General features: G+C 34.3%; 11 protein-coding genes across 11 annotated transcripts; 3 read left to right on the top strand and 8 right to left on the bottom strand.

Annotated features, from left to right (window-relative positions):
• Nucleotides 1–85: 85 nt before the first annotated feature.
• Nucleotides 86–307, top strand: RO3G_16856 (uncharacterized protein; the record flags this gene model as incomplete). The annotated part of the gene is made up of 1 exon (XM_067671440.1): nt 86–307. The coding sequence occupies one exon, from the start codon at nt 86–88 to the stop codon at nt 305–307; it is 222 nt and encodes a 73-aa protein (XP_067527541.1).
• Nucleotides 308–873: 566 nt separating this feature from the next.
• Nucleotides 874–2,163, top strand: RO3G_16855 (uncharacterized protein; the record flags this gene model as incomplete). The annotated part of the gene is made up of 1 exon (XM_067671439.1): nt 874–2,163. One exon carries the CDS (start codon nt 874–876, stop codon nt 2,161–2,163), a length of 1,290 nt encoding a protein of 429 aa, XP_067527540.1.
• A 716-nt stretch (nt 2,164–2,879) lies between these two features.
• RO3G_16854 (uncharacterized protein) lies at nt 2,880–3,894 on the bottom strand (the record flags this gene model as incomplete). The annotated part of the gene is made up of 5 exons (XM_067671438.1): nt 2,880–2,899; nt 2,953–3,246; nt 3,304–3,588; nt 3,656–3,725; nt 3,781–3,894. 5 exons carry the CDS (start codon nt 3,892–3,894, stop codon nt 2,880–2,882), a joined length of 783 nt encoding a protein of 260 aa, XP_067527539.1.
• A 510-nt stretch (nt 3,895–4,404) lies between these two features.
• Nucleotides 4,405–5,694, bottom strand: RO3G_16853 (uncharacterized protein; the record flags this gene model as incomplete). Its single annotated transcript, XM_067671437.1, has 1 exon — nt 4,405–5,694. The coding sequence occupies one exon, from the start codon at nt 5,692–5,694 to the stop codon at nt 4,405–4,407; it is 1,290 nt and encodes a 429-aa protein (XP_067527538.1).
• A 1,603-nt stretch (nt 5,695–7,297) lies between these two features.
• On the bottom strand, nt 7,298–8,343 carry RO3G_16852 (uncharacterized protein; the record flags this gene model as incomplete). Its single annotated transcript, XM_067671436.1, has 6 exons — nt 7,298–7,444; nt 7,497–7,664; nt 7,714–7,861; nt 7,916–7,974; nt 8,029–8,138; nt 8,187–8,343. 6 exons carry the CDS (start codon nt 8,341–8,343, stop codon nt 7,298–7,300), a joined length of 789 nt encoding a protein of 262 aa, XP_067527537.1.
• A 1,346-nt stretch (nt 8,344–9,689) lies between these two features.
• On the bottom strand, nt 9,690–10,904 carry RO3G_16851 (uncharacterized protein; the record flags this gene model as incomplete). Its single annotated transcript, XM_067671435.1, has 6 exons — nt 9,690–9,878; nt 9,926–10,026; nt 10,082–10,239; nt 10,334–10,476; nt 10,531–10,656; nt 10,707–10,904. 6 exons carry the CDS (start codon nt 10,902–10,904, stop codon nt 9,690–9,692), a joined length of 915 nt encoding a protein of 304 aa, XP_067527536.1.
• A 247-nt stretch (nt 10,905–11,151) lies between these two features.
• Nucleotides 11,152–12,680, bottom strand: RO3G_16850 (uncharacterized protein; the record flags this gene model as incomplete). The annotated part of the gene is made up of 5 exons (XM_067671434.1): nt 11,152–12,066; nt 12,142–12,169; nt 12,224–12,294; nt 12,353–12,523; nt 12,570–12,680. 5 exons carry the CDS (start codon nt 12,678–12,680, stop codon nt 11,152–11,154), a joined length of 1,296 nt encoding a protein of 431 aa, XP_067527535.1.
• Nucleotides 12,681–13,491: 811 nt separating this feature from the next.
• Nucleotides 13,492–13,908, bottom strand: RO3G_16849 (uncharacterized protein; the record flags this gene model as incomplete). Its single annotated transcript, XM_067671433.1, has 2 exons — nt 13,492–13,699; nt 13,751–13,908. The coding sequence occupies 2 exons, from the start codon at nt 13,906–13,908 to the stop codon at nt 13,492–13,494; spliced, it is 366 nt and encodes a 121-aa protein (XP_067527534.1).
• Nucleotides 13,909–14,723: 815 nt separating this feature from the next.
• RO3G_16848 (uncharacterized protein) lies at nt 14,724–15,536 on the bottom strand (the record flags this gene model as incomplete). Its single annotated transcript, XM_067671432.1, has 2 exons — nt 14,724–15,102; nt 15,157–15,536. 2 exons carry the CDS (start codon nt 15,534–15,536, stop codon nt 14,724–14,726), a joined length of 759 nt encoding a protein of 252 aa, XP_067527533.1.
• Nucleotides 15,537–16,427: 891 nt separating this feature from the next.
• Nucleotides 16,428–17,681, top strand: RO3G_16847 (uncharacterized protein; the record flags this gene model as incomplete). Its single annotated transcript, XM_067671431.1, has 1 exon — nt 16,428–17,681. The coding sequence occupies one exon, from the start codon at nt 16,428–16,430 to the stop codon at nt 17,679–17,681; it is 1,254 nt and encodes a 417-aa protein (XP_067527532.1).
• A 1,019-nt stretch (nt 17,682–18,700) lies between these two features.
• Nucleotides 18,701–22,027, bottom strand: RO3G_16846 (uncharacterized protein; the record flags this gene model as incomplete). Its single annotated transcript, XM_067671430.1, has 8 exons — nt 18,701–18,842; nt 18,891–19,030; nt 19,079–19,898; nt 19,953–21,172; nt 21,232–21,526; nt 21,585–21,678; nt 21,754–21,855; nt 21,913–22,027. The coding sequence occupies 8 exons, from the start codon at nt 22,025–22,027 to the stop codon at nt 18,701–18,703; spliced, it is 2,928 nt and encodes a 975-aa protein (XP_067527531.1).
• Between the last annotated feature and the right edge of the window lie 434 nt (nt 22,028–22,461).

The following is a 22,461-nucleotide window of genomic DNA, read 5'->3' as shown; positions in this document are numbered from 1 at the left end:
AAGGGGAACTTGAAAAAAGTTTATATATAAATACACCTACTTCTTTACTATTTTACCAGAAAAAAAAAAAAAAGAAATAATAATCATGATTGCTGCCATCCCTCGTACTGCTTCTATTGTTCTCGTTCCAGTTACATCATTTGCTGGTTATGCTACCTATGTTCGTTCAACTGCTAAGCCTGCTGAAGCTCACATCGAATACATGAAGAATTATAAAACCCTTGATGAATCAGTTCACAAGAAATGGAGACAAATCAACAATGGTCTTGGTCTTGTAGATGTTGGTCGCAGTGGTGGAGGTCTTTAAATTATTCCAATACACTTTTTTATTTCATGTTGCATATATTATATCCTTGGCTGGGTCCTATCACATCATATTGGCATAAATAAAAAGAATATTTATTCAATTATCCTTTACGTTGATATCGTTTTCAATAAAATATTAAAATTTTTAAAAAAGCATAAAAACATTAATTATCCAATTGTGGGATTTGAATAATATCTGGTTCTTCATAACAATGGTTATCTGAATTTACATTAACCCATCTTGAAATTGCAAGTACTCGTATAATGAGCAATCTGTTAATGATTAGTTTTGGTAGATTTCATTTAATAAAGAATGTACAGTCATTGCAGAAAGTAAAGTCGCTGATTTTGAGTTTAATGTCGTGCAAAAAAAAAAATTGGGTGCAACAACAAAGTCGGTTGATCCAGCAATGAAGTCGTGATGAATTTTGTCTATTTTTACTTGTCGCTTAGTCATTACCTGATAAAATTCTTGGCATTTTATTTGGGTATAAATTAGTGACAACTCTTTATTCTTTTAATTCTTTTTCTTTTTCTTTTTTGCAATTTATTTTACAGACATTTGAAATGAGTATGCAATTTTTGTACGAAGATGGGCAGGGACATGTTGTAGATGAGCATGGAGTTGAGCCCATGGATCTTGTTGTTGACGAGGAGTTGCTCGCTATCGAGACCCTTAGTTCTCGTACACAATTCCTTAAGAATAAACCTCCAGAAACACTTTCCAATCCTGAACTGCATCCAACTGCAGTTGAGGAGAACAGTGAAGATGTTGATATGGAGTTATGCAGTAAGCAACGCTATACAGTTTACTCTGAAGACGAGAAAACTCGTTTTTTTCATTTATTTTTCAGTAAATGCTCGAGTGCTTCAGCCGCTGCGAGACAGTTAGGTATTCATGTTCGTGCAGCCCAGAGATGGGTTAAACGTTATTACGAAGATCCTGAAAGCATTTTCGAAAAAAAGAAAAAATCAGGCCGACATCGTATTCTTAGGGAAGAGCATAAGCAATGTCTTTTAGAATATATTGATGAGAATCCTTCTGCCGTTTTAATTGAAATAATGGAATATTTACTGCAGAACTTTGCAGATCTCACCGTTTCACGTAGTACTGTTTATAACTTCATGACAACTCAATGTAATCTATCCATTAAGCAAGCACAATTCCAGCCTGTCGAAAGAAACAGCGAAGAAAAGATTCAGCAAAGGTATGATTGGGTGCAAAAGTGGCAGCAAACTGACTTGGACTTCACAACAAACTGCGTCTTTCTTGATGAATCAGCCTTTCATATCAATTTGAAACGAGGCATGGCTTGGTCAAGGAAGGGAACTCCTGCAATAGTAACAGTGCCAACAACTAAAGCGAATTCAACATCGATTTTAGGTGCAATATCTGCTACCGGCTTAATTAATGTTAGTCTGAGAGTTCCAAAACGTATCAAAAAGAGAAAGCTTGGACATGACACTAACCGTTATAGTATAGGAACAGTGACAGGGCATTATCTAAGCTTTTTAAAAGCGACTCTTGACGAAATGGACAAGTATCCAGAAATGAAGGGTCATTATCTCGTCATGGATAATGCCCCTATTCATAGCTCAACAGATATTGGAAAGTACATTCACTCTCGAGGATATCGATATGTCTATCTTCCTCCATATTCTCCTGAACTGAATCCAATTGAGCAATTCTGGTCAGTTGTTAAGAGTAAAGTTAAACGGAACAAGTTCCTTGAAAAAGAATCGTTAATGACTAGGATTAGTGAAGCGTGTGACAGTCTACATTTTAGCGATTTCAAAGGCTTTGTTTCTCATTCGGCAAAATGCTTTAGAAGGTGTCTTAACAAGGAACGGCTGTGAAAGTTTCACCGTTCCATCGAGTAAAAAAAAAAAAAAACCAAGTTTGATCCTCCCATGAACAGTCGCAAACTCCCGTCAACAGGCGCAAACTCTCGTTTTTTTTTTTTTTTATAAGCATTTTCCATCGTAAAGAGTGAGCAGTGGTCAGCCTGTAACATAAGTGGCCAGCCTGTAACATAAGCGACCAGTCTGTAACATAAGCGACCAGCCTGTAACATAAGCGGTTGACCTATCACTCTTTCAAGAAAGTCTTGGCACAAAAATAGTCGTGATTTGGGGAATTAGGTATTAGAGGGTGGCCAATCTCAACATGACTCATCATTTATTTCTGATGCACATGAATATAGAAGAAGTTGAGAGGAAATATGGGAGAAAACATAGGTGAGAATATGGTAGGGAATACGGGAGGGGAAAATATGGAATTATAAAGTGGACCTTTTGACAGGTGGTGTTCGACAATCAAACTTCTTTGCAACTTCACCCTGTAATAACTGCTGTCTCGATAGGATTTCAAATTTGTAGCCTTTATAAATGACAATTTCTTTGACTGATTTGAGCTTTCTATGCACACACACACCATGAAAAAAAGTCAATACTCCTCTGAATATCAAATGAAAGATAATTGATGTATACCTGATGAGCTTTAGAAGATCCTCGGGGTTGGTTGTGAGTCCAGCATAATCAAGGATGACTAATCTGATATTCCCACTTGACGACTAGGCAAGCATGACAAAGTCTAGGAATTTTTTATGAGATATGAAGGCAGCACCCTGTCTTTTGATGATTTACCTTGAAAATGACCATCTTTGTACTTAATTTTGTCCATCACAGTTGCAGTGTTGTTGCTGAAATCACGCTCAAGCAAGAGTGAGCTGGCAGAGCAAATGGGGGATACATACACCTTTTCACAAAGACATTTCACTTTCAGGATTTCCACCATGCGTTGGATCAGTTTTACTCGTTGTTCATGTGAGACGTTGCATTTTGATTTGCGACAGTACCCAACTGTAAGCCAGTTACCACTTGTCTCGCGCACCTTTTTCCTGTAGGAGAGTGTATTAAAGACTTTGTTCAAAGCATCGCCTAAAAAAAAATAGGGATTATTGTCGTAAAGATAAATATTACAGTCAGGTCACTTACGTCGATGTTCCTCTTTGAGCACCCATAAACTTCTCATCCGGACAGTCGCGGCACCAACCCTACACATCGTTGAACGACCAAAACGGCCATCTTTTGCTAACCAGTCGGCAACTTTTGTTTTTAATTTGTTGCTTTCGACGTTTGTCAGATATCCATTGAGCAAGTCAACTAGTTCTTCCATTGACCAATTTCTGTAAATAAACTGCTCCTCATTGGCAACCGGCTTTGTCTTCGAGGCAATACAAGCAAAGAAGTCAAGAACACTATCCTTAGTGAGCTTGATGCCTAATATATGGAATAAAACATTTCAATTTTAGTCTATCGCACCCTGACCAAAATAAAAAAAACTTACTGGAATCAATCGAATTATCCGAATCAGACGTTTCTAAGAAAACAAAGCGAAAAAAAAAAAAGTTGAGAAACTAATACATCAATTTAAATTCTTTTTATTTCGGGCAATCTGCCTATTAACTCTACTTCATCGATATCAATAGAAGACAACGTTGGAGAGGATGGAGGCGTTTCAGGATATTTTTGGTACGTAAATGGATCGCGTTCAACAACCTGTTTCCCAACGGCAACAGGTCTCATTTTGCCCTCAGCAATTGTGTACACCACTTGGAAAGGAGTCTCTTCAATAATGGCTTTGCATTTCAGCCTGTTTGATTCGGTAACTGCTTCTCCTAATACCATGCACGATGCTTGTCCTTTGGTGATGAACGGCTCCATGTTGGTAAGAAAAAAAAAAAGTGTGTTGATTGAAAACAGAAGTCGTTGAATGTTACCTTGAAATCAGACAAGCATTCCTATTGGCCGGTTTATTCTCCCTTAACCCGCAGCACCCGCATTTTACCTCACCGCTTTTGTTACAAGCTGGTCGCTTATGTTACAGATTGGTCGCTTATGTTACAGGCTGGTCGCTTATGTTACAGGCTGGCCACTTATGTTACAGGCTGACCACTGCTCACTCTTTACGATGGAAAATGCTTATAAAAAAAAAAAAAAACGAGAGTTTGCGCCTGTTGACGGGAGTTTGCGACTGTTCATGGGAGGATCAAACTTGGTTTTTTTTTTTTTTTACTCGATGGAACGGTGAAACTTTCACAGCCGTTCCTTGTTAAGACACCTTCTAAAGCATTTTGCCGAATGAGAAACAAAGCCTTTGAAATCGCTAAAATGTAGACTGTCACACGCTTCACTAATCCTAGTCATTAACGATTCTTTTTCAAGGAACTTATTCCGTTTAACTTTACTCTTAACAACTGACCAGAATTGCTCAATTGGATTCAGTTCAGGAGAATATGGAGGAAGATAGACATATCGATATCCTCGAGAGTGAATGTACTTTCCAATATCTGTTGAGCTATGAATAGGGGCATTATCCATGACGAGATAATGACCCTTCATTTCTGGATACTTGTCCATTTCGTCAAGAGTCGCTTTTAAAAAGCTTAGATAATGCCCTGTCACTGTTCCTATACTATAACGGTTAGTGTCATGTCCAAGCTTTCTCTTTTTGATACGTTTTGGAACTCTCAGACTAACATTAATTAAGCCGGTAGCAGATATTGCACCTAAAATCGATGTTGAATTCGCTTTAGTTGTTGGCACTGTTACTATTGCAGGAGTTCCCTTCCTTGACCAAGCCATGCCTCGTTTCAAATTGATATGAAAGGCTGATTCATCAAGAAAGACGCAGTTTGTTGTGAAGTCCAAGTCAGTTTGCTGCCACTTTTGCACCCAATCATACCTTTGCTGAATCTTTTCTTCGCTGTTTCTTTCGACAGGCTGGAATTGTGCTTGCTTAATGGATAGATTACATTGAGTTGTCATGAAGTTATAAACAGTACTACGTGAAACGGTGAGATCTGCAAAGTTCTGCAGTAAATATTCCATTATTTCAATTAAAACGGCAGAAGGATTCTCATCAATATATTCTAAAAGACATTGCTTATGCTCTTCCCTAAGAATACGATGTCGGCCTGATTTTTTCTTTTTTTCGAAAATGCTTTCAGGATCTTCGTAATAACGTTTAACCCATCTCTGGGCTGCACGAACATGAATACCTAACTGTCTCGCAGCGGCTGAAGCACTCGAGCATTTACTGAAAAATAAATGAAAAAAACGAGTTTTCTCGTCTTCAGAGTAAACTGTATAGCGTTGCTTACTGCATAACTCCATATCAACATCTTCACTGTTCTCCTCAACTGCAGTTGGATGCAGTTCAGGATTGGAAAGTGTTTCTGGAGGTTTATTCTTAAGGAATTGTGTACGAGAACTAAGGGTCTCGATAGCGAGCAACTCCTCGTCAACAACAAGATCCATGGGCTCAACTCCATGCTCATCTACAACATGTCCCTGCCCATCTTCGTACAAAAATTGCATACTCATTTCAAATGTCTGTAAAATAAATTGCAAAAAAGAAAAAGAAAAAGAATTAAAAGAATAAAGAGTTGTCACTAATTTATACCCAAATAAAATGCCAAGAATTTTATCAGGTAATGACTAAGCGACAAGTAAAAATAGACAAAATTCATCACGACTTCATTGCTGGATCAACCGACTTTGTTGTTGCACCCAATTTTTTTTTTTGCACGACATTAAACTCAAAATCAGCGACTTTACTTTCTGCAATGACTGTATAAGGTTGCTGTTTTGGATCAAACGACATCATTGTTGGATATTAACATTTTTTGCATCTTTTTAACCATAACATCTTACAAGTTGAGAGCTTATTGATTTAAACATTCTATAAAACGAATTCTTACTGATGTAAAGGAGCGTGATATCGAAAAATAGAAACCACTCAAACGCTAAAGAAAAGATCAAATTGTACAGCAAGTAAGCCTTAATAATGTAATATTGTTGATAGCAGCCTGTCCTTATATTTGATAAGTATCGGCGGGTTATACAATAATAAAGAGAAGACATGTTAAAGAACTTGATCATTAAGTTTTTTAAAAAACAAAGACAATGTAATTACTAGTTATAGCCTCTGTGAGCCACTACTCTTTTTTCAATTTACATCCAAATAACTTTTTCAAAAGGCGGGTTAAGTTTATAATTTTGATCGAAACAAACCAGAGTACGCAAGACGAGAATTCAAATCTTTTGGCAAAAGTTTGCCACTTATTGCTAGATCACACGCTTGATGATATTTATTGGCATTTGCTGATGACCTGATGTTGACGTAGGATGAAATGGCAGAATTGGTGAGTTGAAAATACAACAACTTATGACTCTTTTCTGTCAATGGCATTCAACATTCTTGTACAGTATCTTGTTGATAGTCAATAATACAACTTGTGAAATAATATAATCATTCTATCCATACGATTATGTTTAGTACGACCAAAATAACACGATTTTAACTGATTATGATATGCTTCAATATAGCTATTGGTAATGAAGATGTATCTTTTACCTAGTATAAACACATTGGTCTTTTTAAAAATAACAATTGAAAAAGAAGAGACCTTTTTCCTGTGATCTAATCTCAAAAGAATCAAATTTGACAATATAAACATTGCATATAAAATTACTTTGGTTGTGATATATGCTTGTATACTCTTCATTGTAAAATGAATAACTTTGATACCTAATCTTATGTGCTTTCTCATGCTCTATTTATATCTCAATTGTACAATAGTTATTGATTCATCAAATGCTTTACGAAAAGCAAATATCTCAATCTGGCTACAACACATCATTATTTTTTAATTGGAAGATCACTGTCAGCTGCGTCCTTTTTAGATCGTATTACTCTCAACAGTAGACTAAAAACATAGTAAACACACTGACACTTTAATCCGTCATTTGGTCTATGAATAGAGAGCATATACTTTATGAAAGCGTATGAATAAATGTAATACTTCAATTAGGGATAAAATAGGAAAAAGTATGCTGCTTATAAATTCATGCAAATGCTATTTTTCTTTTGTTATGCAAATTTGTATTACTACACTAAAAAATTATATTTTATTTAATTTATACATTAAGCAGAAATGAATTTCTTCATGTTTTCAAGCCATTGAACATATTCCTTTTGTTCTTTGTATTCAACATAGTCAGGCAAGAAGTTAGCCAATGCAGAGTTAATACCACGTTCTTCAAGGAAACGTTCATAAAGTTGTTGAAGGTTCTAAATTAAATGTTTTAGTAAATAAGAGATAAATATTAGTAAAGTTATATACCTCATCTAATTCAGAGAATTGGGGGCCAATGTAGAGACCACGTCTTTGCCAATCAGATTCAGCAGATTGATCGTTAGCCAACTTGTTATCCTTATAATACATGACACTTTCAATAGCAATTTCACCATCTTGAGCAACTGTATCAATGGTTACAGCACCTTGACCTTCCTAAAGTACTATTTATTATTTATGCTTTAATGTATATTTCAGTATTTACCTTTTCAATGGTAACAGATGCACGAACAGGGAAAGATACAGGTTCATCTCCATCTTCAATATTTTCGGGCTCAATCATATCGTCTTCAGGAAGGAAACTTTCAGGAGGTGTGTTGTTGATATCAGAAATAGAAAACAAGATACGAATTCTAATAACGCGTGTTTTTAGTTTTCATAAACTTCTTCATATTCATCTCTTTTACTTTTCATTTCCAAAAGTACGTGTAAGGCTTACTTCATCAACACCAGACTTATCTTCAATCTATACAATTCATTAAGCTTTGCCCATTTTCTTTTCACAAAAGCGTTACTTTACCTTGAAAGAGTTAGCTTCCAAGAACTCTTTGATAAATTCGGGCTCAGGTTCTTCGTTAGATTTTTCATATTGAAATTCTTCATCCAACTTATGAACCAAGTCAGCATCAACTAAGTTTACTATAAGAAGAAGGAACAAAAGGCAGAATTCATTTTTACCTGCACCAGTTCCCATACGAACAAAGGTAGTAGAGAAAGAACGAGTAGCTTGGAAAGCGGGAACTACTCGAGACGTGAATTTAGGAGTAATGACAGCCTTGATAGCATTGGGACGAGCAATAGCACGAAGAGAAGCACGGAAAAGTTGAGAAGCCATTGTGATATGAGCAATAATAAAAAAAAAAAAAAAAGAAAAAAGAAAATTTCCTGCTTTTGACAGGGCTATCTTTTTTTTTTCTATGATTCTAGAAACGCGGTTTCTTTATGTAAAAAGCAAGTCACTGGATATATGTTTTTCCGTTTTGTCAAGGCTAAACTGCTTGCAGAAATAATAAGGATGAATAACCATTGAAAGATACATCAATATTTCACTAAGATTATTTAAGCTTCTTTACTTGATGACAGCTTCAAAAGACCATGAAAGCAAAGGGAAAGTCTACAAAATAAAACTATCTTCATTTGGTAATGAAAAGAATCAGTATCTTTACTCATCATCTTCTTTCTATTCATTAAAGAAAATCTATTGCATTCTCTCTTTTTTTTTTACCCATAAGTGGATGATAAAGCGTATTAATCGTCAAGCTGAAAAAATTTCCTGTCTGTATTAACTTGTTTACTTTCTTCATACTATGTCTTATACTTTTTGGTAAGGAACCTTTTGCTTTGTTTTGCTTGTATTTTATCTTGAGTGAATTATATTATATCCTACAATGATGGACCACTAATTTGACTCATATTCTTCTATTAATAATGGAATAAAATCACAACATTTTGCGTATTTATAGTTTTTAATATGAACACAAACGTTATTTATTCTACTCTTTGTAGCCCCGTATGGAGAAAATGATAGAATGAAGGACAACCAATCTAATGAACTAAACAAGAACATACGAGCTCTAATTTGGCATTACCCTCTTAATAATATTGAGAGTACTGCGTCAAAATGAAGTTAATCTATGAGATATCAACATTCGTACTATGCAGATGGTTAAATGCTAAGTGCCATTATGCAGATTTTTATATAACTTAATGTAGCACTTGCTCCTCATTCACTAGTCTATTCTGGTAGATGATATACATATTAATAAGTCTACATTTCCACATACTCACATTATTAATCCTTAATGAAGCTTAGCTACTTGCAATGATTACTTTTGGAGCACAACAAACATTATATGTGTTCACTACATGTGATCGTGCCAAAGAACATGCTTTTTATAATATAACATGAATGTATAATCTTATTTAAATAAGTTTGTATTTTATTTTAATCATGATCTTGTATTAAGACTTATATTTATCAATGTCAACTACAATTAGTTACTGTTCTACAACATACTCGGAGGAAAAAACACGTGCAAATCTATTAATTATGTAGCTTCATAGTACGCACTTCTATTGTCTATTATAATAGTTTGTTTCTATGAAACTTTTTAATTTTTAATAAAAAGTCTTTATTTATTCTGTAATGAGATCAAGTTGTATATACACAAGTAATCTTAATTATTTTTGCTGCTTCAATTCTTCAAAAGGAAACAAATTCCCAAATTTAAAGTGTTGAACAACAGGCACTTTTTTCAATACCTCAGCAATAAACATTTTTGTCATGCCTGTGTTGACTTTGTTCCATGACAAAAGGGATGCAATATCATTCAGCATAGGTGAATGCTCAAAAAATGGTCCTCGTTTAACCTATTCTCTTGTTAAAATAAAACTTCAAAAAGCACTCCTATTTTTACCTCCAAAATGTATTGAATACATCGAAAATACATGTATTCATTTGAAAAATGGTTGACTGTATCTCTATTCAATATTGATTTTGGCTTCAATATTGGATGATCTATGTACAATTTAATGAAAACAATGCAAATAAAATGCTTTCCCCCTATTTTTACCAATTAACTGGGAGCTCCCCCATACATAAGGTAAGAATTGGTGGTCATCTAAACCCCATACTCCGTGACTACCAGCAGGTTCTAATGAATAGGTCTTTTGTATTTTACGAACTAATTCTAGGTATCTTTTAAGCAACTTAGTTTTATGTATAAACGTGCTATACAATAATATGATACCTCACAAATATTCTTGTAACAACAGCTTGGTAATCATCCTCAGTAAACCCTCCTAATAAAGCAATTCCAGCTAACCATGCAACAAAACTTAATTCATGACCTGATCCATAATCAATTCTTGTATCATTTCCAAAACTGTTACAAAAATACTCTCTTAATTCCGACATCGCTTTATGCAAAGGTTCTGGCAAAATAGTTTCCAATAGTTGTGTAGAGTGCTATTTTTCCTCGTCAAAAGTCAATTCATATATATAATTATTTGCTATTGCTACCTGTTTTAACTGCTCCATCCATTGTCTAAATGCTTTATTACCAAATCTCTGTGGATTCTCTAATGGTGGAAAATCGTTTAACCAGGAATCTAAGTTGTCAAGCATTTCCAAAATACGTCGTGTTTGCTATGGTGAAAACTTTAGATCTAAGAATTATATTTTCATTGAAATTTTACTGGTGAAATGAGACAAGGATCTGAAATCTGTTTTTTGTGAACACTTTCATTTAATAGTGCAATAAAGGTCATGATCCTATCAAATGCTTGAGATCTTGAAAAGATTTCAATATCTTTTTGCTCATGTATGCGACGGATTGGTTCAACAGCTTGGTAAGATTCATATATATTTGGCAATGAAGGTATTTTTCTAAGCATCTTGAAAAAGGAAAAGAAAAGAAATAGTAATTAAACATATGACGTCGAGAAAATTAATTTTCAACACCAACGTAAATTTAGGAACTTGGGGTTTATTTACAGAGTTCCAATCTACTAAAGAAAATTCGCAATTACAGGCTAAATGAAATATACATCCACTTTCTTTATTATCTAAACGAAAATGAAACTTTTTTATTTTATTATTACACATGGTATTCTTTCTATTTGTTTTAGTGGTAATACACATTTAGGGTTCTTCCTTCTTGTTTCCTTCCTTTTCTTCGTCTTCAGCCTTTAATATGGCTTGAATGCGTTCTTCGGCCTTCTTCTTATTGGCTTCTGTAACTTTAGGTTGTTCTTTGATAAAGTATTCTTTACGTTCTTTTAACTTTTGAATAGTAGCAGGAATTTCAGAAATCTTTGTAGGTACGGTCACCTTGATATCAAAAAAGGCCTCCATAGTAGAAAGAGGTAACTTAAGAGCATCAGACTTCTTGCCTTCCTTAGCAGCAGATTCTTTGCTTTTGTTTTGCTTTTTTTTATTTCCACCAGCAAAGAAGACATCATCATCACGCTTCTTGATCACCATACCTTCAAATGCATTCTTAATCTCATTTACATTAGTACTAGAGGCAGTGTCGTTTTTGCTACCAGAAGAAGTGAAGCTTTCCAAGAATATAGCAAGGTTATCACAAAGGGCAATCTCATTTTCAAAAGCAGGCAAGGAGGCCAATTCAAGTTCTTGCTTGGCAGCCTCTTGACGCTTTTCATTTTCTTCCTGAACCTTACGAAGCTGTTCTTGCTCCTTTTTGTACTCACGCAACTTGCGAACAAAGGTGTAATATTCATCGTTATTCTTGCGGTGTTCATCACGAAGGGTGCGAAGCTTGTTGTATTCTTCATCTAATAACCCCTTAAGACGAGAACGTTCGTCATAAAGTTTATTACGAGCCTCACGCTGCTTGTTTTGATCACCCTGAATTTCCTTGAATTCAGCATCAAGTTGTTCATAGCGATCGCTTAACTTCTTGGCCTCGGAGTCATCAATGTTCTTTTTGAGTTCATCGTAAATGGCTCTTTCTCTATTGATCTCAGTTTGTTGTTGATCAATGCCTTCAAAAGAAAGACGGTTACGCCTCAATAATGAAATTTCTTGAAGCATCTATCCAAATCTTTTAGTCTTCATACGCATGAACAATTCTTTATTATGTACCTTTTTTTCCTCAACAATTCTTACGCCTGCCTCAATCTTTCTTTCAAGTTCACTACACACAATTTTTATCAGTTGATTAATAACTATGAATTAGTAGAAAACATACGCAATGCGATCATCTACTTCTTCAGTACTCTTGTAAGGAATTTTACTTTGAAAGCTTCTAACAACAGAGACCTTAATAATAAAAGGTTGGAAAAAAAATAATAATAAAACAATTCTCTTCTTTATATACCTTCTTTCTAATAGAGTCATTTAAAGCATCCAATTGTTCATAAACAGCTTTGCGACTCTTTTTAAGTTCAGCTTGTTTATCACGAATCTCGACTAATTCACTCTTGATTTCCTCACGACGAGAATTATCTCCTTTAGCAGGCAACTTACTAATCTTTTCCTTCACTACATCCTATTTGACTGTTACTATTATATGTTGAATAAATAAAAAAGCTTACAAATTGTTTTTGAAGTTTTTCAATGGAAGCATTAACGCCTTCAATTGTTTTTTTAAACTCTTCTTCGTTTGGTTTCTTAACATGGTCAGGAAGAACAGGAGGACTACTCATCTTATATATAAAGGGAAAAGAGAAGGGAATAGAATGGAAAAGAAAAAAATGATCACCATAAATGTATTTAACTTATGATAACACAGTAGCCAATCTTATCTCACTAACCCTCGGCCCCCCTTTTTAAAGCAAACCTCCTTTAGCAGTTTGACACATGTAGTCCTAATAGTTTTGATGTTATTTTAATGCCACGCCCGACAATTAAAATGCCTTTTTCACTTTAATAAAATAGTAAGAAATTTATTAGAGTAAATCACAATGCAAATCCTTTTTTTTTTTTTTCGTAATTGCTATACCTTTATCCTAGGAATAGGTCGAACTGATGTAAGCATTAAGCGTAAAGATACTTGCACATTCAAAATAAATGTAAAATAAAATCTGTCATTTCAATTCTGAGGCCCAATGGTTACGATAAAGAGAATGTATCATATTTAATAATGCATGTACTATTGACACTTGACCAAAATATCATTTACAAAAAAAAGATCCATGTATGCTCTTGCTATTAAATATACATATACTTGTGATGAATGTATATATAGTTGACTGCTTGTTCCTATTTTTGTTGCTTTTTTTGTATTAAATTATTAGAACAATATATTATGTGAAATGGCAAACTTTTATCTTTACAGATCGTATCTGAGCAGATGGAAATGATTAAGCTTCATTAACTGTAAAAGTCAAATGATGTTAACAAATGAAGAGAATATTCCAGTTATAAAAGAGCTAACTAAATCCTTGGGTAGTAGTTTATATATTACATAACATTTATTAATACATTTTATACATGATTTTTTTTTTACTCTATAGTTTAAACTCTTCTTCTGTTGTTATAACTCTTTTTTCCTAAATCAAATGGAATGTACTTGTATTTGACCATATGATTAATTTGTCTACGCATCGTTAAACCAAACAAGATGACAAAGTACATCAATAAAATTGGCCAAAAAACGGGGATATCAAACAGTCGAAATAATGTACAGAAAAGTGAAATCAAGGCTGCTTTTGTAACAGAGTACCTATGTTTGTTTAATTTAGTATTTATTATAGCGATATTTCATGTTGCTTACCAGAACTTGAATTCAGGAAGACGACGAATGAACGGTTTAAATTCTTCATCATTCTTTAAAGGTAAGGTAGGACCTTCCTCCATTTCGCTGTCTTGTGTATCAAGTTCAATTGAAGGATCAAATTTAGGTGTTAAGAATGCCAAAAATAAATTCAACATTTAAATTCCTAAAGCATATCTATGAAAACAATTTGAGCATCTGGTCCAATGTACACAAAAAAGAGTCCTACGCAATAATGTACCATCCCTCAGCATAGATTACACGCGCCATGAATAATAATAACAATACAACCGTACCAGTCCAACGATAAGGTGCAAAAGGTGTAATCTGATCTAGCACCTGCTGAAATCTCTAAATACATAATGAATACAACGGCTGTCATATCCACACTAGTATATTTTACTCTGTCTATTTGTGATTTTTGAGCTAATATGCTTGAGCTTGGATTTTCTGATTCACCAAAATCGTTCAACATTATTGGATGGAAAACAAACAGAACAAGTGAAAGAAAAAGTATTTTTGTTGAGAAAATACGCGTTACACTAACTATGTAAAGTGGGAAAAAAGGTTTATTGTGTGAAATTATAAATAAAAAAGTCCAAGCTTTTAGGTATTGAGGGAACGAGAAGGGGGAGCGAGTAGGATATTAAAGGTGTTAATTATACAAAAAATTTCTAAATGGAAATTATTACACTTGATCTTCATGAAGTAAAGAGTCATAATGAACAGGACAACCTTTTCCTCTTTGTAACCATGATGCTAGACAGTGTTGATGATATGAACATAAACAAATCATTCTAGATATTTTATCACCTATAGCCCATCCCATTTTAGCCATATTTAGCTCATTGTATTATTCAATTAAATTACCTTCTGCAAATTCATCAAAACAAATAGGACATTCGTCACCAACCTGTGTAGAATCACTGGCCAGCTCATATACTTTTTTTTTATTAGCACACACATACATTCTCTAATATATAATACATTTAACACATGTTTTACCTATATATCTTGGTAACTGAACAGGTGGACTTCCTACGTTAAGGCATCGCTGGAGATGCTTTTCTTGGTCACCCTTTTGCATATTCAAAAATGATGCCCCACACACAGGACAATCAATCATTAAACTTGAAGCACTATTACTACGCTGCATTTCAAAAGCAAATGAACGTGAACGGTGTCTTGAGCGTATAATGGGTATACGAAAGCATGCATCACAAACGCGTTGTGTTTGTGAAGCCAAAAATGGATATTGTGATGATGATACCATTGGATCCTCAATTAATTCTTCCACGGGTAGTTTAATACGATGTGAACTACATTTATCACAGACAATCTGTCCACAACGACTACAATAACCGTATTATTATTTTCTTTCTTGATTTTAATATGCATTGACTTACCGACAATGATGTCTTCGTACTAAAAAGTTGAAACGTCGGTGGCAACGTCTACACTCAGGTGCATGTCTATCTAATTCCCAAACACGTTGTGACCTGGGCAATAGACCAGTAACTAAATCAGCATTGCTTTTGCTTCGTGTTCTTGTTGCGTCACTTGAACTGTGTACCGGGTTTAAGGAAGTTGTAGTGGTAGTAATTATACTGGTGGGTAATTGAGTAGTAGAATCTGTTTGTTGTTCGGTAGTTGATAAATCATTGAAGGGAATTAATAAATGATTTCCATGTTCTTCAGTCAAGTCTTCTTCAGAATCTGATTCTTCTTGACGTTGTCGTTCTTCGGAAGTATTATTATGGTTTTCTGAATGATTTATTTCTGACATTACGTATGTAAAAAGAACTAAATTTTTCCCCTTCTTTATAAGAAATATAAATATATTTATGTAAAAAAATAAAATGTGACCTTTGTAAGGCGTAATATTCAAAACATTGGGGGAGGGGTTTTTTTATTAAAAAGTTGCTTCTAACTTATTTCAAGCAAAAATAAACTAAAGCATAGTAATGAGCACTATATAAAGAGCCACTGGCTTTATCTTTTCTTATAAGTGTGAAAGTACATGGACCATTACACATTCTTTCATTAGTGGTTTACACTACTTTTAAAGCAAAAAAATCTACCTATGCTTGAGAGTTGTTTTTATTGTAATTCCGCTGTTACACACGGCCAATTTCGTTATAAATCCAAAGCTACTTTCAACAGCACTTGAGAAAGATAAAACAACAGAGAATAGCAAAATCCAATAGCAAGCGTCATCTATTTCTTTTCGCTTTTTTTCTTTTCTTTTCTTTTCTTTTCTTTTCTTTTCTTTTATTACTATTATTATTAAACAAGAGTCATTTTAATTGGCAGTTCCCCACCCTTCATAAAAGAGCAGAAAGGAAAACAAATGAAACAATTACGTGAAATAAGTAAAAGATGAAACTCTTAATCGTTTAAAAGCAATGAAGTATAATCGATTCCCGATTGTTTTTATTTATCAACTCATTTCTTTGACATGAAAATTTTGTTTCACGAGAAAAAAAAAAAAAAGAAGAAATAAAAATTAATCCAGGGTTTTCCTTTTTTCCCCCTTTTTTTTCACTCTTTGTATTATTATTTAATATAGCTGTTTGTGTGTGTATATAAACTACAAGTTGTACCCCCTGTGTGTGTATATATAAGCATATATATATATACTTTTTCTCTCTTTATATAAATACATATAGTTGACATAATGTTGGACCATTCAAGTGAATCAGTAATGACACAAGAAGAATATTTACAAGTGGATATACCCGACAATAATGATCCATTCTATTTAGCTAATAAGACATTTTATACTACTTGTCATAAAATATCGCGTCAAAATAATCCAAGTTTCAGAAAGAAGCCGCCTTACACTTTTTTAGAAAATTGGTTGATTCACAGTCTGTTTAGTAAATCACAACAAATCTTACTCAGATTTCCAGTAATTCACCCAAGAGTGATGATGACTGAAGGAGACTTTATCTATACCCCACACCAAATGATGAATAATACAGATCATGGTTATTACTCGAACCAATATGAAGATGAAGAAGACGAAGAAGAATATTATGATGATGATACTTTTATCATTGGTGATGAAGGTGTCATCGTTATGAGTGCCCCTGCCCCTGATATATTAACAGAAAGCAATCATTCAATTGTTATGGATGAAAACACCTGGATGGGTCACAGTAAATACAATGGAAATGGTCTAACACTCCATGTTGTGAATCCAGATTTGGATGAGGAAGAGGATCATAATGAACGACAGCAACCAATAAGAAAAAGACTTGCTTTTCATACCCAACTTCAAATGGTCAAGGAAGAGGAAGAGGAAGAGGAAGAAGAAGAGGGACGTAAGGAAGAGGAAGATGAGAATCCCAAGTTAAATGGCTTATCAATGTCGCCCGAAATATTAAACTGGTATCGTTCGACTGATTTGAAATCAATGAAATCCATCATTTATGAAGAGCAACCATCGGTTACTGAAGATTCAAATATCACTACTAATGATATCCAAAGCAATGAGGGTAATAGTGAGGGCAACAAGAGCTGCATGCATGAAATAAGTCATGAAAAGGAATTGTCATCAAGTCGTCGATCTACTAGCAAATCATATCAATCTTTAGCAGACATGATATTTGAAGAAGAAGAAGAAGAGGAGGAGGAAGAGGAGGAAGTGGAAAATCGTGAAGTGTGCTCTCAGCAAATAAGTACCACCACCTCTTACGGTACCATCTTGCATCATTCTCCCGAACAAGGTATGATTCGAATATCTGGTAGTTTTGTCAACGCTACTTGGGCAGCCATCGATATAGCACAAGCATATCACGAAGATGAAAGTGAGAAAAATCTATTGGGATTTGCTAGTTGTGTACTTAAAATATGGAAAGAGTTGATTTTTGGTGTAGGACCTATGCTTAATTGGAGAGGTCGTATAAAGCTACAAACATCCATTTAATTCCACCACATGTATTTTATCTTACCTTTATTTTCTTTCTTTTTTATGTGTTATTATTATCCATTCATTTATTCAGTATATAAACTTTTTTTATTGTACAGCGTTTCTCACAAGTCTAACTTCTTGGTTTACTAATGTTATAGAACAGTAGCTGATTGTAGTTGCCATTGATAAATATAAGTCTTAATACAAGATCATGATTAAAATAAAATACAAGTTTGCTTAAATAAGATCATACAATCAATTCCAATTACACATGTTCTTGTAGAATATGTATCGTATTCATGAGAGTTCTTTGATAAGAAGAAGTATCAATTAAAATAACAAAACCCAATCCAATGTCAGGAATATTGCTAATCTTTCACATAATTGAAATAACGCGTAAAATAACGTTATTCAAATCAGTGAGGAATTCCCAGAATAAAAGATAATCTATGACAGACATACAAAAGAACAAATGAAAAGCTTTCATAATCATAGTTAGAGATGACATTTGTTAAAGTACCTGAAAATTAGAAGGACACTTACAATAGAAGATATCAAGCTATTTACTCCACTAGATATAAACACCTGGCCTCCATTAGGATAAAGATCAGTCTCATAAAGTACTCACACTGTTTCTTGATCTTTGTTTCTACTTTTTATTCAATTATTTCAGCCATTATACAGCAGACTCGACCTGGCCGATACTTGATTTCGTATTCATATTCTACTTAAATTAAACCTGCGAGCAGGAAAACTATAGAATTCCACTGAGATAATTCCTGTTTCTTATACAATTTTCGCCATTCTACCTCATTCGTTTTTATTCAGCTCATATGTATACTTTAGCTCAAATAGAAACAATAATGGAAACGAAAGCGATACCAAGTTCACTTTAAAATGAACGATTTGGCTTTATATAATCAACTCATGTTATTCAGGAGTACCAAAACATATTTGCTACTGGACACTACAAAAGGTAGGATATTGTATAAAGTGTTCGTGTTGGTGCATTAAATGGAAATATACTTGCATTTTTATTCACGAATCGATTCCAATAGCTGACTAACAGTTTGTAATAAATGATACATTTCATATTGTTTGGCAGGAGAAGTAACACTTTTGGCACAAATAGATGCATTTGTTAGGTATTCAAAACGTGTTTGATTGTTCAGTCCCCTAAAAAAATATAAGCAAATACACAATTATGTTGTATAATCAACTTACTCTGATTGACCTAAAGTGATATATGCTTTAGCAGCCTTTTCAAATTGTTCATGTTTTCTGTAATATTTGGCAAGAACTCTAAGTCGTTTATAAGACAATGGGTGTATGTTTAAGTATTCTTCAAGATGACTTGGTGATTCCTTTAAAAAATTTTAAACAGCCGTCCTCCACGTTAATATACAACATACCTTAATTAGCTCTTCCTCAATATTATGTTCCATAAACTTTTCATACATGTAGTGATGGAAAGTGATATCATCCGAGCTAAATGCAGCCGAATAAACTTCCTTTTTAACATCAATAACGGAACTAATAGAAACCTTTCTTGTAACTTCTAAAAGTATATCAAACACAGTATCATAGAATGGCTGTTTGGCATTGAATAAACCTGCTACAGTGTCATTCATAAGGTAACCAGCTTTTGTAAGCTCATTTGTGGTATTGTTGGGGTCACGAGCTTTGGCGCATGCCAATGCAATGCTAACACCATATACCGGATAACCTTGAGATGTGAATTCTTTAGCTATTTCAGCCAAGCTTGGTGCGGGGATATGCGCTGCGATTTTTTGCAAAATATGTAAAGAGCTGTTCAAGATGGCCTTAGTTTGGCTGCCAGGTGCAGAACGAGCAGAATGAATGTCATGGGTTGCACGGTGAAGAAGAACAACGTTTGCATCACAGAAAGAGCCGCAATTTTGCTGAAGAATACTGATGACATACTCTGTATCATAATTCTGCTTTTTAAAAGTGTATTCAATCAAAGATCCTGACAGGTCACGTACAAGCGATCGACCATCTGTTGTTGTAAGCAATTGTTTCAAACTGGCCGACTTGAGTCGTTCTTTTGAATGTGTCTTTAAACCTTGAGTAATAATGGCAATCTCACCGGTATCAATCAAGTAAACAAAAAAAGCAACAGCTTCTATCAAGTAAACGGCGAGCTCATACATATTTTTTATAGACTTTTCTTCTATAGTAGCATTGTTCTTGGGAAATATGGCTGAGTGACTAAAGGAAAACAGATCAGTAAGATTATTTCTTTACAGATATTTTTCTCTTCACCTTTCAATAAATGTTACAAGGTTTTTCAATATAATTTGAATATTCAATAGATCTCCTTTTTTGATTGCGTTAATGTATGCATTCTTGCCTTCATTCAATATTTCAGTAAAGAGAGGTTTATCCCAAATAGGGCGAATGGTGCGATATATAAACAAAGCTAAACCATCATGTCGACTGGTATATTGTTGGTTTTGTGATGGCAAATCGGACAAAAGACGACTAAACTCTTGCAAGAGAATAGTGACAGTCTCAAGTGTTTGAGAAACAACAGGTTGAGAGGTATCCAACTTGAAGCCACTGCCGCTTGGTGGGATAGAGGAAGTGACAAGGCCAAAAGACATGGCACAGGAGTTGGAATATCCAAAATGATCAAAGAAATCCTTAAAATTGTTGATTCGCAATGCTGTATCTTGATAACTTGATGAAACAAGGCTGAATAGCATATCAACAGGTCTTTGCTTTATCAAAACACTCAAACCACATGTGGTCAAGACTAATAGATGCCTAGTGGGAGTGGTGTAATGAGCTGCTAGCTCATTCACTTGAGACTGAGTACTAGATGTTTCTGACATGGCAACAATCTTTCCAGCAACAGTAATCTCATCAACAAATTCAGTTAACGAAGGACGACCTGCTAAAGTAGTGGAGACCAATTTACCCAGATCAGGGCAAATGGTAAATACGGATTCTTTTTGTTGATCGTTCTTTACGAGAGCCAAAAAGCCGTCTTTATAAGTTGATTTAGAAAACACCTGATTTGGAAGTGTATTTTCAGGAGGGGTACGAACGTGTATAAGAGCAAGATCACTTGGGATATCTTCCGATTTTAAGTTATCTCCATGTTGATGGTAGGTGTAATATAAGCGACATCCGGTTGATGTAATAGCGACGAGCTGATATGATCTTGATTCATGAATAGAAACAGGATGAATTGAAATGATTTTAAAATTGTTGGCATTAATAAGTGGTGAATTGGGACACATGAGTCTTGAACTCTCGCAGGATTTGGAGTAGGTAGTTATTGTTTGGTAATCTTGTCCATTTTTACCCAAATAAGTAATAATGATATGCGAGTGTTCTGTCAATTGATATAATACTCTTCCAGCTTCGTTAACGGCAATCTGAATGACGGGATCATGTACAGATAAAAACAGCGCAGAAAAGATGCCAGAACTATGTAATCTCTTGGAGCATTTACCAGTAAACCACCCTTCAGTTTGCTATGTAATAAAATGTAAACATGTGTGTTTCAGAGAAAAAGCAATGTTGTATACTTTACTCTATAGTCTAATTCCCATACGTTTCCGTCATTGCCGAGCATAAATACACGTCCATCACTTGTTCCAACAATGGATTTCATGTTGATGCCAGATGTGCTGGTATATGTATCTGTTTGGTGAAATCGAATACCATCAGTAGCGTCTTTGCTGATAGCAATAAGCTTCACTTGAGATACAGTAGAAACAATCAATAATCGGTATACTTTATCGCTATTAAACACATCAGGCTTGGGCCTAACAAATCCAATACCAACAATGTCATCTTCTTCCTCATAGATATTCATATCGTTGCTTCTAAAAAGTAAGAAAATATAAGTTATGCGGTAAATAAAAGTGTTGTTTTCTTTGTTACCCATTAACATAATCCCATAAATAAAGACATTTTCCAATTGCAAAATAAGCTCTATTAATTTCTGGTGCAATACCTGCTGGGCTGTCTGGTTTTACTGGTAAAAAAATAAATAAAAAAAAATTAGTAATTCCATTACTATTGTGTTTCCATAAGGGTTGATTGAACTCACGTTGATTGATTCCCTCAATGCCAGAGATGGGCATGTTCAAGGTAGTCTTCAAGACAACAGGTTTGACTTTTTCACTTTTTGCTGTTTCATAAATAATGCGATCTATTTAGTCAATGTGTTAATATATAATCCCAAATGGTTTGTTTTTCATTCTTTTACTGGAAAATGCTTGCTTTAAATCCGGAAATTGGCGGTCAATAATGCCTCTACTTTCCAAAATAACTGAAGCTTCTTCAATGGCGTTGAAGGCTTTTTCTGGACAACTTGTTTCCATATTCAAAGAAAGTGAAAAAGAAAGGCAATGATAAAAAATTTTGAACGCGAAAAAAAAAAAATCAGTGGTGTATTTGGATCCAAGCAGTCACCAATGTGGTCTATTGATGTTCCACATTCAGGTTTTCAGGTTGTATCAAGGATTGGTCTTATTTAACAAATATATAATACTGCTTATATGTGCTAATAGCTTCTAATGTTATTACTCTAGGGCGACAGCGTTAGTATTAGTCAATTATGTTCATCTTTTCCCTATTCCATATTCATAGTCTGTAGAAGGACATTACAAGTAAAGAAATAAAAGTAGGCGTATTATGGAATTAAATTAACTATTGGTACAATGGCAATTGTTTTTCTTTTGTTTCTAAAAAAAAATAACTCATTTTACACAAGTTTTTTGCTAAAACATTTTTATAAAGTAGCTATTCCTAACCT

The sequence above is a fragment of the Rhizopus delemar genome, genomic scaffold, assembly GCF_000149305.1.
Source record: "Rhizopus delemar RA 99-880 supercont3.23 genomic scaffold, whole genome shotgun sequence".
NCBI classification, from domain to species: domain Eukaryota; kingdom Fungi; phylum Mucoromycota; class Mucoromycetes; order Mucorales; family Rhizopodaceae; genus Rhizopus; species Rhizopus delemar.
Note: the sequence above shows the minus strand (reverse complement) of the source record. Positions and strands in the feature narration are given on the sequence as shown.